This window comes from Gavia stellata, chromosome 23 (assembly GCF_030936135.1).
Source record: "Gavia stellata isolate bGavSte3 chromosome 23, bGavSte3.hap2, whole genome shotgun sequence".
In the NCBI taxonomy this organism is placed as follows: domain Eukaryota; kingdom Metazoa; phylum Chordata; class Aves; order Gaviiformes; family Gaviidae; genus Gavia; species Gavia stellata.
The window spans coordinates 4,429,265-4,443,822 of record NC_082616.1 but is presented as its reverse complement, the minus strand read 5'-3'; the positions used below and the strand labels follow the sequence as shown (position 1 = coordinate 4,443,822).

At 39.6% G+C, this 14,558-nt stretch overlaps 1 protein-coding gene across 1 annotated transcript in view; it reads left to right on the top strand.

Moving 5' to 3' along the window:
• Positions 1 to 14,558, top strand: part of PCSK2 (proprotein convertase subtilisin/kexin type 2) — a 105,175-nt gene that overhangs the window by 46,746 nt on the left and 43,871 nt on the right. Inside the window, exons 3-5 of the mRNA XM_059828505.1 lie at positions 4,449 to 4,562; positions 6,228 to 6,336; positions 8,345 to 8,382. Of these exons, the coding sequence (XP_059684488.1) occupies positions 4,449 to 4,562; positions 6,228 to 6,336; positions 8,345 to 8,382 (261 nt within the window). The remainder of the gene's footprint in view (positions 1 to 4,448; positions 4,563 to 6,227; positions 6,337 to 8,344; positions 8,383 to 14,558) is intronic.

The window sequence follows — 14,558 nt, the reverse complement described above, 5'->3', positions numbered from 1 at the left end:
TACTTTTCTGCCTCCATCTTTTGTTGCCATCATGTTTCTTTGGATATCAGAAATTAATGATAGCAACAGTTGGGACAGCTGTCCACTAGCTGAAGATGGTTTGTTTGATGATGTCTTCGTGCATCTGGACACACTGTTCCAAACCACCTTCAAGGGAGACTGATCTTCAGTACAATTCATAGGGCCTAAGTCCAACCATCAGCCTGACTTCTTCAGAAATACAGGCTATCAGTTTCCAACTTCTTAATTCACCTTCAGGAGAAGACTTGTATTGACCCTAAGGCTTTAGAGAAAAAAGAACCACTGCTTCCTTTGGTTGATCATCTCACTGCTATGTGTTTTTTTCCAAAAAGCTGTACAAGCCATGCCTACTAGATGTCATCAGTGGGACTGCCTTTTTCCTCTGGAATTTGGCCTGAATTCTGCTGTTCTGAAGTTCTTGATTCTTGAGGTTGGGGGTTGTGTGTACTGTTCCACTTTTCTGCACCCGCTGGTATAATTTAGTAAATCTGTCATTTATGCTCAATATAACAGAGTCATTTAACTGCAGGAGCTCACCAGTACAATTAACCCTGTTCCATCAAAACGAGGAGCTGATTATCTTGGCATTCACAGTAGCATAGAGCACAGTTAGAGTGCTGCGGTTTCTGGCCCTCCCAGAGCAGTATTGCAGTCAATTGATTATTTTGTTAATTTGTTCTGCATCAGTATCCTGCTGGTTTATTATCATCCAAGTGACTTTATGCACCATGCGTAAGTACAAGTATATTAAAAATCAATACTTGAACCTTTTTTCCTTGTAAGGGTCTTATCATCCATGGGCTACCTTCTTTGATACATGACCTTCATTCTGATTACAATGCAGCTAGTAACTTTTACATGATTTAGTCACATGCTAATAAAGTAGATGCTCAGATTTCGCTCTCTACTTAATCCTGTATTGTAACAAAGAAGGAATAAATTAATTAAGAATGAAATAAACAAAAGGCTGTTATTGCTGATAAATAAGCCTAATTTTGAGACAGTAAGATTCATGCTATTTTAGTAAGAAAATCTTGTTCCTTCACTAGGTTCTGGTAAGTATCATGCTTCACAGGCTCAAATCATTTAGAGATGCTATTATCAGAAGCCTGAGTCTTACAAACGCTGCTTTTCCTGCTTCAGTTAGAGAAAACAAGTATTTAAGAGATGGCATGAGGTTGCATTGTGCATTGGATTGAGGGCTGGATTCCAGGTCTGGACTTGACACAAGTACATGGGATTATAGCTGTTAGAAGATCAGAATGTTTTCCAATCATCTTCCACCACTGCACATGCAAAGATATTCTCTCTTGTATGTGTTTTTGAAACGTATACTTAATGCATTTATGTTACTGGTGTCACAAGGAAGCCTGCTCTTTTTTAAGAACACCATAAGATAGAAGCAGAATCAGATGCAGTTCCTCTCCTGATCTAGACTAGCTATGAAAGCACAAGTTTCCAGCTCTGGAAAAACACCATTTTTCTAATGCAGATACCCAGTTGGCAAGCAGACCAAGATTCTCCTGAGTCAGCTATCTGCAGCCCTAAATGGGCAGTTCTCCACTCAAATAATTGGATTTGCATCATCCTTTTGCAATGATAAGTTTGTTCTATTGGGGATTTTTTTTCTGGAATGTACGGATGTTATGTGGTCTTGGGATCATTGCTTTCGAGACACATTTTCATCAGGAGAAAGGCAAGTTCTTACTTTGTGCAGGGTTATACAAGGCAACTGAATGAGGCAATTTGTAGCTTATGTAAGTGAGACGCTACCAAGGCCTTACCCAAACCTTTCAACTCATTTCATGGCCGAAGTGCCTAATCTTTTCTGGATGCGATTGTATGAGTTACCGTCATTACTGAACACGAGGAAAAACCCCTTGTTTCTGTAGTGAAAAAGAGGCCTCAGAGTTTCTGAGACTGTTACCTCTGTGGATGGTAACATCCTGTATGCCTTTTCTCCACGTGAAATATTCAGAAAACAGCCTTACAGAGTGGTTTCAGTTCAGAGAAGGTTATACCTCCTTGAGGGGTATATTTCCTTGTCTCAGGAAATTATAATGTAATGTAATATAATATAATTTTAAAAAAATTATATCTTATTGTGAAAATGGAACAAATCAGACAAATGAGATGATCCTGAAGAGGGAAACCAGCCTGTGCTATTTCTGCACATTGCTCCCCCACTTCCTCCGTGTCGTGTTAAAGAAAAGCCAGGCCTCCAAAGCATTGCTTTTTAATTAGTAGAAACCCTTTTGTACTAAATCCTAATTCAGTGCTTTAATGCAGCAGGTCCTGCAGAGCCAGCAAGCTTGCGTGGGAGTACGAACGCATGAAATCTTTCTCTGGCATCCCCCTAAGTGAGGGTTGGCTTCTGTTCATAATTATTTTCTGTGGTGACAGCTCGGGGTTTGCAGTCGCGAGCAGAGAGGCAGGGGTGGTAACGGAGGAAGGCGTAATGACAGGTGATTGCTCTGTTGTCTCCATGGCATCACTGAGCCTTATCTTAGAGGTACCAAACAGTGTGCTTATACCTTTCGTTACTCTGTTCAGATACCTGGCGCCACTAAGTGCACCTTATATGGGTCCTATGTAATCACTGTCTCTTTCCAGCTTATTTCGTATTAGGTTTTTTCTTTTTTTCAATCTGCTCCGCTTTTAATGAACCTGCACAAGTAATCGAAACACACGTATAAATGAAAGCACCTACCAATTCAATATTTTATCATTTGGTACCTTTAGTTAAGGAGTTAGAATTCGTACAAATAGATTTTTAGAAACATTTGATACTGGCTTTTCAGGGCACGCTGCCCCATCCTGCTCACTATGAATTGGTATTAGGTTTTCGGGGTTCTAATGAAGCAACACAGCTGTGAGCAAAATGGCTTTTAGCCCCCATCAGTTAGATCCCACTTTAATCTCAGCCTTAGGCACCTCACTGAGCACTGTCTTTTGAGGCTCTGGCTTTAATTAACGGAGACAGAAGGACACCTCCGAGAATGATTCAACTGACCTAAGATCTGATTTAGCTTTTGGATGAATTTCTCCTCTGTTGATTTTGACTGACACTACATGAGTTACCGCGACACAGCAGTGTAAGTCCTGTATACGTCATCTTAATCAGAAATGCCAAAGCCCCAGATGTAGAAGTGGTTCTCTGAGTTGCTAGATTTATTTAATAACCATGCATTTTTTTCAAGAAAATGCCTGAGGAAATATTAGGGGGTTTGCTGCCTTCTTGCTGCACTGCAAGGTGTACTCAGTTCATGGTTTACTCAATTCGTGGTTTTAAGCATTCCTCTTTGATCAAGAGGGCTAGATTTTTTTTTTTTAATTTTTTTTTTTTAAATTAAATGCTGGGACTCATGCTATCTTGGTTCCAGGTGTTAGGCTAAAGAGTACATTAAGAGTATGCCAAACTCAACAGCACTTCTGCAAGTTCTAGGAATATGTTAGCACATATTATAACAACAATTACAACTGCTCAGTGATCTCCTTTAGGAGTGCTCTTTTACATGGGTACAAATAAGATGATTATGGTCTGACATTTGTAGTTCCTGCCTCCAGAGGTATTTGTGTGTCTAACTTCTCTTGTTTTCTGCTGTGCTTAGTTAAACGTTTTTGTGGATTTGCTGTTCAAAAAGGAAAGGATCTCTAAAAAAAGCTATGGCTACCTGTGTTTCATAACCAGTGTTTTTATATCTTACACTTTAGCCAGCCTGGCCAGTTTAGTGGCTTTTTTGCCATTTAGTTTTTCTTGCCAATGTATTTATTTCTCACTTATTCATTGCAAGCATAATCCCTGAAAGTCGATCACTCCACAAGACACGTTTTTGAGAACCTTAGGAGTATGATGAAAGCACACAACCCCAGATATTTTTGTCCCAGCAAATCTCTTTGAAAGGAAAGGCTATCTAATACTCTGAAAATGCCCCGGAGAAAAATCTGAAAAAGTAAAAGCATGGTTGAGACCTGCATCCCCATTCTATCAAACGCCTGTACTTGGAACAGTGACATATTGGGAATTAGCTAAATAATTTTAGCACCTAATAACAGCAATATTTTTATATTGGTGGCTATGAAAAAGAAAAGTATGGCAAGATCCATGACACTAATGATACCTGAATAGAGGCTCTTTCTTATGCAAATCCTCAGGTATCTAAAACATGTTCAAGCTGTAGCTTTCCTCCAGATAGGAGACTTCTGTGTGTCTCTCCCCCACATAGGCACTGTAGTAGTTCTTGAGCCCTCTGCATCTTTGCAAATTCTGACTGAAATCAGCCCCAGGTTTAGAATTTGCAAATGAATGACATGGACACAAAGAATGTGATTTCATAATCCTTATCTGTCATGAAAACAAGGCTAAAAAATCTTTGTATCTGTGGTTAAGAATGTTTAGGTAAAGATGTAAAAATTAACCCTTCCAGGTAAAGAAAGCTGTGCAACAGGAAGGCTTCAGCAGAAGGAAGCGAGGATATAGAGACATCAATGACATTGACATCAACATGAATGATCCTTTGTTTACAAAGCAATGGTACCTGGTAAGTTTTGAAAGAAAATCACAGTAATCATAACTAAATAATTGGCATTCAAGCCATTCTGTGCTGTTGCAATGTTTTGCAAGAGTTCTTTCCAAATATGTCACAAGAACTTGGGAATGGATCCAAGGCTCTGTCCTGTTGTTTTTAACTGTACCTCTTTTATGCTGGGAAGACCCAGCACATTTTAAGAGCTAAATTTCATTTCAGTCAACGGAAAGATCCTTAGAAGGCTTGAAAGAAAACTGTATTGGTGTCCTGTGGGCATTCCTGGTGTGCTGATGTGACCCCTAAAACTGCATATGAATCATGTCTTTGAGCTGTTGCCAGGTAAAATATTGTTATAGAATTATAACAAAAAGTTCTAGTGCACTGGCTAGAAAAAATTGAGGTTTTTCTTTTCTTATGGAAATTTGAATATTAATTGATGTTCTTCTATCAGAAGCAGAACAGCTGAAAACTGATGAGTTTTGGCTTAAGCTAATGTCAATTAATATTTTGCTAAATTGTTTCCTTTTCAATGTGTCATATTTTATAGGGAGAAGTCTGTAGTCATAAAAGAAAAATTAAATTTTTACATAAAAGTAGCCAAAAATGGTATTTTTTTCTATTTAAAAAGTTGATAAAGTAATTTTGGTCAGTTTTAATGTTGCAACCTATTTATGATTAAATACTTAGTAAATGTGGTACTGCCACGTTAACTTAAGAAGGGTCTTTTTGCTTAAGAATAGTGTTTCTTATTCTCTTCCCTTTTAATCCATTTCTTATGTTTTATGAATCGGTCCAATATGGCTGGGGTTTTTTTCCTAAGACAAGAGTTTTCAGATGAATGAGGGCACATTAGCATGAATGGGATTTCATCCTTGATGAGATGATGGATTAATTCACTTCTTTCTGGTACTTCAATCAAAATAATACAAAATTTTTATGAAGCTATACGTTTTTTAGATTATAAAGTACACTAAAATGTTTTTTGAAATGAGATGTGTCTGACACAAAATTGAAAGAATTCTGGAACAGCAAAAGCCATGTTATTTTTTCGCATGGAACTTGAGAAGTTTGCAAATGAGGTTGGTGAGCGTGAGTCATGCCTGAAGATACAGGGGACTGCCCATGCTGCAGAACAATAGAATCGCGCACACACAAGGTTGGAAAGGACCCTTGAAGTTCATCTAGTGAACTTTCCTGCTTAAAGAAGGGCTAAGCTGGTTAGCAGAGAAGTTGTTTCTGGTACTAAACCCAGTGGTGATGAATTTCAGTAGATCCCTGCTTTCAAGAAAAAAGCATTTCCTGCTCAGAAAAAAAAGTCCTCTGTAAAATCCATTGGTCTAACTTTTGTCTGGATTGACCCACTGCCCTGACATGCTTAAGTAGACAAGTTCTTTTTTGGGCCCGAAAGATTCAGTGTTTAATCAAATCTTGTAAACCACAAAGAAGTGAAATTACCCAGGGTTAGGGTTTTGGTTTTTTGTTTTACCACTGCAGTAGATATGATTACATTACCACATTGCAGTAGATATGATTATGTACAGATGTGTACCCCAAAACAAATGCGATGTATTTCCATACTGAAGATACAATGCAAAGATATAAAGCAAAATTCAGTGGCTGTGGAAATGTGTCTATCAAGTAAAAAAAGCTATTCTTCCTTTTTCACTGATGTATTAGATTAACACTGGTCAAGCAGATGGGACTCCTGGACTTGACCTTAATGTAGCTGAAGCATGGGAGCTGGGATACACAGGGAAGGGAGTTACCATAGGAATTATGGATGATGGTAAGTGAAGACTGCATGCTAATTTAGTCTTTTTAAGGAGCTTTTTTCCATGTAATCAAAGTCAAAAAAAAGATTAAAAAGTAATAACGGATTGCTTATAGTGGTGAGACTACCAGCCCTCCATAAAGACTTTGAGATCTTCAGGGAAAATATGTTATAAAGACTTCACTAGGGATACTGAAGCAGGGATATCCAAGCATTAAAAGTAGTTTGCAATTATCACTCAGATATCTTCCAGGGCACACTGTAATGGCCATTAAGCCAAAGGAAAGACTCCCCTTGACTTCTGTAGGCACTGACTGGGGGATGTAATTGCTGTGCAAAAAGTACTTAAGAAAACGTTTTCTGGTTACATTATTCTCAAAGTCATACTTGACAGCTGAAATAATTAAACACTTTCATGCTGAATGTCAATAAAGACCTGCATATTAAATATATTACTAATTTGAGGCTAAGTTCAAGGAAGATGAAGATAAAAGGTACAGTTGAAGTCACAGCTGTCTACTCATGGGTTCCTTGCTGAAGTACAGGAATTCTGTGCAGTCTCTCAACACTCTTTGGGCTAAATTTTGAATGTTTTCTGTTTATGGTGACTGAATAATATGAAAAATAAATAAATAAAATGTCTGGATCCTCATATGTTTTCTAGGGTCAACTGAGATCTGTCCTCACTTATTTCTGTTCCTAATCTGCTTACTCTTAAGACAAGGTTTTTGTGGAAGTAAGAAAGTAGACTCAGACATCTGTATATTGATGAGAGATCAATGTCACGTGAGAGATGATCTCTCACGTGATGTCATGAGAAATCACACTTTCACTGATCCCACAGAGGCAGGACTTAGCTTTCAGAATAGCTAGGCATGACTGTGATGGGGATGATGACAAACTATTTGAGCTTCAGGTCAACTAAAGCTGTTGGCCCATCAGATACAGCTTTTAGAGGAGGGGGTAATTTGCCTTATATTCACTTCCAGTAACTCTGGAAGAGGGCACCTGAATAACATGATTCTTCATTGAGACTTTTGTTGTCCATCTACCATTTGGATCAGTAAGGCTTTCCAAAGATACAAGGGTCTCTTCATGCAAATCTAGTGCTAAGGACCCTGCATAATGGGAGGTGATAGTTTCATCAGCATAACTCCGATTATACAACATTCTCCTTGCAGATAAAACTGAGCATGTAATACTGTGGTGGTTGGAGACACAGGGCAGAGTAATGATCAAAATGTAACATGAGACTGGTGGCCATTTCTTTGTGTGTTTTAACTGGATATGTTAATAGGTCAGCTTATCCCATCTGAGTGTAAATCTGCTGCTTCTTTCACACCATCCACTGGGATTTGTATATTTGCCATATGTAGAAAGATACCTTGCATTAGAATGAGTATATTCCGCACCACTGCCCTGTTACAATATTTAGCGCACTACCAATGTGCGGAGCCTGTTCTCAGGTATTTGCTAAAATGGTCTAATCCGATGTTAAAAGTTCTCTTTCATACACATAATCCAAAATGTTTGCCTTCGTGACCTCGCCAAGTCTAGTTTAGGTAATTTTCTGTCTACTTAGTTCACAATTTTCAGTGGTTAAAAATATTCCTTTTTATATCCCGTACCGATCCAATGCTTACTGATTTTGTTAGTTTTGGTATGCTTTGAGGTGATAGAACTTGTATAAAGATAAATTGTGATTCAAACTAATCTTAATAAGTAAATATGATCTAGTCTACAAAACAGGTCAATAAATCTTGTCATTGAGCTCACCTTTTCAATTGTCACCTGGATTTTGACCTAAATGATTGAAAACTCCTAGCTGGGACTGCATCAGAAATGGTAAACCAGTTTAAAAGTCCCCATTTAGAAACTGGAATCTCACTTCAATCAGTTGCATTATTTGTCGTGATCATTTTCCTATGGTTGTAAAGGAATCTTGTTTTTTTCTGTGATCATTAGAAAACCTTTTTTGAAATTCCTAACCTTTGGTTTCTCTTCTGTCATTATCTTATTGCAGGAATTGATTATCTGCATCCTGATCTTGCATCAAATTACGTAAGTACATGGTGACCTTTTCTGTAAAATGTGGATTTTCTTATTGTTATAGTCTCTCTGCTACAAAATTTTAAATAATGAGTGGAACAACAGTACAGCTGAACTGCTGATCTTACAGATGATACATTTCGCATTGAAAGCAGCAGACTAAAAATGGGACTGTCTGTGCAAGGAATGGAAAAGGTGACAAGGCTCTTTGTGGAGGAATGGCAGTGCTGCCTCACATTAAATAAGCTGCAGCTCACAATATTGGATTTAGGACAGAAATGAGTAACCTGGGAATTGGCTCTAAATCCTGCTATTAAGATGCAGAATGCACCTGTCACTTGGAGGGCCATGGAGCTGTGGGCTGTGGCAAGGCATGTATTAGCCTTTGAAACCTCCAGGAACAACTTAATTCCTTTATAACAGGTGATTTGATCCAGTGCTTCAAAGCATGTGCAGGGCAGATTGTGTATTCTCAGCACACGCTGTGTCAATTGATTGTTCCTCAAACCTACCTCCGGCTTCAGACCTTCGGGCTAGAGGATTTTTATCTATCTTCAGTCTTCCAGGCTCTCCCAGCGCCCCCCCACCCCCCGTTGACACTAGCACTCCTCTCTCCTGGCACCTATAAGGGCTCCCAGCACCCACGGACTGTAGGTTGCCTTTGTGGTACGCTGCTCTCGCACTGTGCTTGTGGCAGTTTGTTGGGCAATGGGTGTCAAGAAGCTGTGGCTCCTTGCTGGGGCGAGGGGGATTGCAGTGTCTCTGCTTTAGATCCTGCAGTCAGTGCCTTCCTGAGGGAAGCCCAGGCTTCCTCAGCTGAGCAATGTGGTTTAGTTTGCAACTGCAATTAAATGAAAAGAAGAAAAAAGACAACTGGCAGTTTTGCTAAAAACATGAGCCATTCAGATAGAAGAGCTGCAAAATGAGAAAGAGTAAGACAATTATTTTTACGTACTTGCAATTTGGAAAATAACACAGAGGATGAAAATCTATTTGTTGTTGCAAGTCGCAAAGCACATTTGGTAGAGAATAAATGGATATAGAAGGTGTTTACTTTGGACAAGGAATTTGGGAAATAGCTGACCACAGAGGCAAAGTGCAGGAGAGACAGTTTCGCTCCTTATGAACTGGCTTAATAACTTGATAGCAGCTAATTAAACCCTGTGCCCTGACTGCAAAATTCTCTCCCAAGAAAAGTAACTCAGTAGGATGTTCCCATAAATTGATACAAGTAAAGAAGTTTGTAAAAGGCAGCCTTTTTCTTTGCAGGAGTTGTGCTCTGTGTCTATGTTCTAGCATATGATCTGGGCAAAGCATGTGCTCTTTACTCACTTTTCAGCAGCAGGCGTGGACAAAGTATGGGGGAATATTCTGGTTCTAAAAATCATGTTTCAAATACAAAGTCTGTACACTATATCTGATATAATGTCACATAGGAACAGTTCTGTTGTTAACAGTGAACCTAGGATCATGCCTAGAAACCAAAAATCGATTTCTCAGTAATACAGTGTTTTCTCTTTTAATTCTAAAAATATTTTCTGTTTGATGGATAAATATTTGTCAGGCTTAGCAGAAATGTATTGGGTTTAGAGTGACAGTAGTGAGTATTATGGAAATTAATGGAAAATGACACAGAGAATGACAATGCACAGACATGATGCTAGAAATCAGAAGATAGTGGAGCTGGAGAGAAATCTGAAAGTTCAGAAAAGAAATATTGGGACAAAAATTGGAGCAGAAAAGCTGTCTGGGCATGGGGACAACAAACCTTTAATGGCAGTCATGAAAGACTTGTGAGGAGACTGATCTTGAGATAAGAAACTCAAAGATTTCTGTAGGAATGACTTTGTCCAAGCAGTGAGCAGTCCAGTAGTGGAGCAATGATCAGGCTGTGGAGGGATGGAAGAAGATTGTGTCTGGCCAGTGCAAAATGCAGAATTAGGCATGGCTTGTGCAGGGCAGATCAATAGCCAGACACAGGGGAGAAAAGACGGAGGAATGAGTGGTTGGTAAAACGATCAGTAAAGGAGCAGCAGAAACCCCATCTGAAAGACAGGTAAAGACGGGCTTAAAGGAGATACCACCCCAATGCTTTTAATTTTAAAATGAGCTATCACATGTAATCTGTGGTTCTAGGCTGTTACAGCACTGGGGGGAAAAAAAAAAAGAAAAAGAAGAAAGCTTGAGTTTGTATAATTCATCTTTTTTGCCTAAGGTTCACTTTTATTTCTGTGCTGAATATACCAGAGGACACAGCAAGGAAACGTGCTGATAAATTAGCACATTATATGCAAGGTAACCAGTAACAGGGTAAACCTGGTAACCAGCAAGAGGTGCTGGCCACCTCCTCAGGCAGAGCCAGCTGCAGTTGCTGTGTCTAAGAGGTGACTGGCTGAAGGGCAAGGTTGACTCCTGCTCCCGCTGCTAAAATCTGCCATCTCCTCCCTCGCCCAAGTCCAGCACGGCAGTTGCAGGGCTTGGTTCACCTGCACTTTGCCTCTCCTCCTACTGCTGCAAGGCTGCGCGGGCCTCCTTGAGTCCTAGGGGATCCTGCTCTGACAGCATCTGCTCTCTCTCAGGGACCACAGGGGCCTTTTTTCCCAGTAGGTAGTAATTTGGGCATGAACTAAAGACAAGGACTTAAATTCAGCTGAAGGAAAGATCAGTTTAGACCTAAAAATGCAATTAAATGAGTCTCTTGGGAATGAGTTACTACCTCGCTGCAGGCTGGCATAGCAATTGCAGTCACCCTTGTACAATTCCTATACAACACGTTTGGTATTTCATGACATTTGCACTTTGGGGCAGCTTCCTTTTAAGTTACATTGTTATTATTTAGGAAATTAAAAGCCTACAGCTTATGTTTCTCAAGTGTGTAAATGCCTGCATACCCTGGTAATGTCTGTACATCTTGCTTGGAAAATTGGGAACAATTAGAAAGTCTCTCAAAGGTGGTGGTTTTGGCACGGGAGCATTTTCAAATATAAAAACTTGGCTTTGATTACTCAGTTTAATTTGGCTTTTATGTTTTTGACTTGCTGGTTTTCTTCCTTGAATAGTTTAAGGGGCGGGGGGCGGTTAGCACTTAGACAAAATGGGGGGTCAGGGAAGAGAAAGCTTTCCAAAGAAAAAAACATTTTGTATTTTCTCCTGAAAATTGCTGAGCTATGACCTATCATATGGAGTGCACTCTGTCCATATTTTTCTTTGCAGTTTCTGAACTGCTTGAATCATCCATTTATCTTTTTAATGCGATTGATATATATGGAAAGGAGTGTGCCTGCTCACGGTCTGGATGGACTGCTCTCCCAGCACCCCCTCCCAGCTTGCTGCAGTATAGCTACTTGCTTTTCTGGGATCAGGGGGTTATGGCAAAGCTGGAATTTTCCATTCTGCACCATGAATGCAGAGAGACTCATTGTCAAGCGATCGATATTTTCTTCCAAGCCTTGGAAACCCTGCAGAGGTTCAGCCTTCAGGAAATTATTTTTTTCCCCACAAAGAGAACGCTTCATTATGAACTGATAATTAAAAAGCTGAAGCCTAATATACTCCATGGTTTTCTTTCAACTCAGGCTGTACATACAAAGCCAGCAATTTTCAGGACTGACTTCTCCAAGATACAGCAGCTGAGTGAGAAAGAAAAGTGAAGTAACAAGGGCTGCATGTTAGATACGTCTAATAAAAGAGGAGAACAGCAGCTGTGGGAGGTCTACATTAAAAATTTCAGTACATTGTTTTAAAGAAAAACCTAAGGGACCAAATGGAGATCTGTTGTGCCATGACCAGAAACGTAAGCTCATGTCTCTCTCATATCAGTTTGTATTGCAGTACTTTCATAACTTGGCCAGTGTCTGCTGGTGAAGGTCAGCGTAGCTGCATTATCCCATTTACAGCAGCAGGGAGCTGATCATCTCACGTAAGTGGGTTTGGCCCTGATTAGCAATAGTGAGGAAAATCAGGACCCCACCAAGAGACTTGGGCCAGGAGTAAAAAATTGCTGGTTTCAGTGTCTGAACTCTGCCTAAAGCTGAAAGCTTGTTTAAAAAAAACTGGGGAGGGAGAGAGAACTAGACAAACATTTCCTATAGGAAAACCCGAGGTGACTGTGTGAATTGGTAACTTTTTTACAAAGTACTGATACTTATTAAATGAGAATCATGCAGCAATTCTTAGTAATGGTAATAGATAGTAATATAACATATTCAGATAAGAAAAAAAGATTTTGAAATCTGTGGAATTACACAGATGTAATGTGCACAAACAAACATGCAGTCATCCTAGAGTGTTTCATTGCTGTTCTTCCCCTAACTTTCTATCTTTTCTTCTCTGAAACATGTGTCTTTATGGTACAACCTTATGTTCCATCTTCCAAGGTCCTTACCAGCTGTCACTGAAGCTGTAAGCAGGAAAGGATTTGCTGAGCAAAAAAGGCCATATGTAAGGATTGAGGGAAGACTTTCTGGACTTACCCTGGGGGTAATTGAAGTTTTCTGTCAACTACCATTTCTTATTCCAATGTGAACAGCGGGTAGTCTTACCTGTCTTTTCTTTCCACTTTGGTGACGTCTCCAAACACAGAGCAGTCTCTCTCTCTCACAACTTTTGGTAACTTGTCACCAGCTAATATGATAACAGCTCCCCCCACCTTGCTGGGAGGCAAACAGAAGCATATTTTTGGAATAATTATCGTATCACATAAGCAGTGAAGCAGGGAAATGTTCTACTTCTGTTATGAGCTGCAATTTCCATTGTTTGCTAGAGGAACAAAAACATCATTGAATAATCTTTACAGCCACAAAAGAAATAAGAAATAGTACAGGCAATAAATTATACACTGCAATATGTGCAGTGAAGCTTAGCAACAGCATAAAGGATCTTCTTTCTTTTAGAAAGTCTGTGTTTCCTTCATTAGCATGAATTTCTGAGTATGCCTTGGCCTCCCTGCATGCTACCGAAAGGACCAGCAAATTGTTCTGGAGGCTGAGCACCTGATCTCAATGATTTACCAGTATAAATTATCAGTATCCCCACTAAAATCACTGGGGCCTAATTGTGGGGTTTTGTAAGTTGACAAAGCTCCATTGACATCTATTGAACCATGCTGCTTTGACCCTGATGATCTGCCCCACAGAAATCCCAGCTGATGTAACTGCCCAAGTCAAATAGAGTTCACCTATAACTCGTGGTGAGAAAAACGTTGCCCTTCCGAGACAGAAATTTGTTGGAAACCCTCTGAAGACCTTGAAAAGCTCCCAGTGTCTCTGCACTGTCGTTAATATCAGCCCAGGGGATCCACAGGGAACGTAAAGCCAAACCATCGCAGAGTCGGGTTCATCCTTGCCTGGCGTCAGCAAATGATTTCAGTTAGCTTTATGAGATCGGATTCCTATGGCATGATTTTCAAAAGAGCCTGAGACAGTTACACTGCCATCTCCTACTGCATTTCAAAGGGTTATTGAGCACGTGCACTAGATGCCTAATGTCAATAAAGCTTCCCTGCTAATACATTAAAGGATTTTATGGGCAAACTCTGAATGCTGGCCATTGATGCTAGTACCTATTTTTAATTGCAATGTTGAAATAATACTTAAGTTATCACAAAATAAGGGGCAGAATAAACTGTTTCAGATGTTTCACCACTAATTGGATTTTAGATTGTTTGGTTTCATTTGGTTTTTTTGGCATTGCTTTGGGGTTGGGTTTTTTGCTAATAGGTTTTCTAAAATAAACACTAGCATAACAATTAAAAATTATCAACCAAAAACTGGGATAAATTCACAAACATCCTTCTACTAACACTGAAAATCTAGTAAGCGCACTGTTTGATGGATGCTGTTAAAGTAGGTTGCGGCAGAAATTTCATCAAGAAATTGTTGAGACAAAATAAAACCTCTATTTTGCCAGGATAGAAGGATGGGTCAAGTGTTTAAATGCCAGGCTGACTGATGCCTTAGCAACCGAAACTGATGGCCTTCCGTTGGGCTGTTTATGCTGTTCGGGTGGCTTCTGGCAGCTAGGAGGCTGGGTTTAGCATTTAGAAGATAATCATTCAAGACATGCAAGACAATGAAGTTTCACCGACATAAATTAGAAGTTACTGGGAAGAGAATGAAGTTATCCGTTTCAGACTTGGCTATTTTTTTCTGTTATTCTGTGCAGGAGCAGCTTCTGGGCTCATCTCTCTG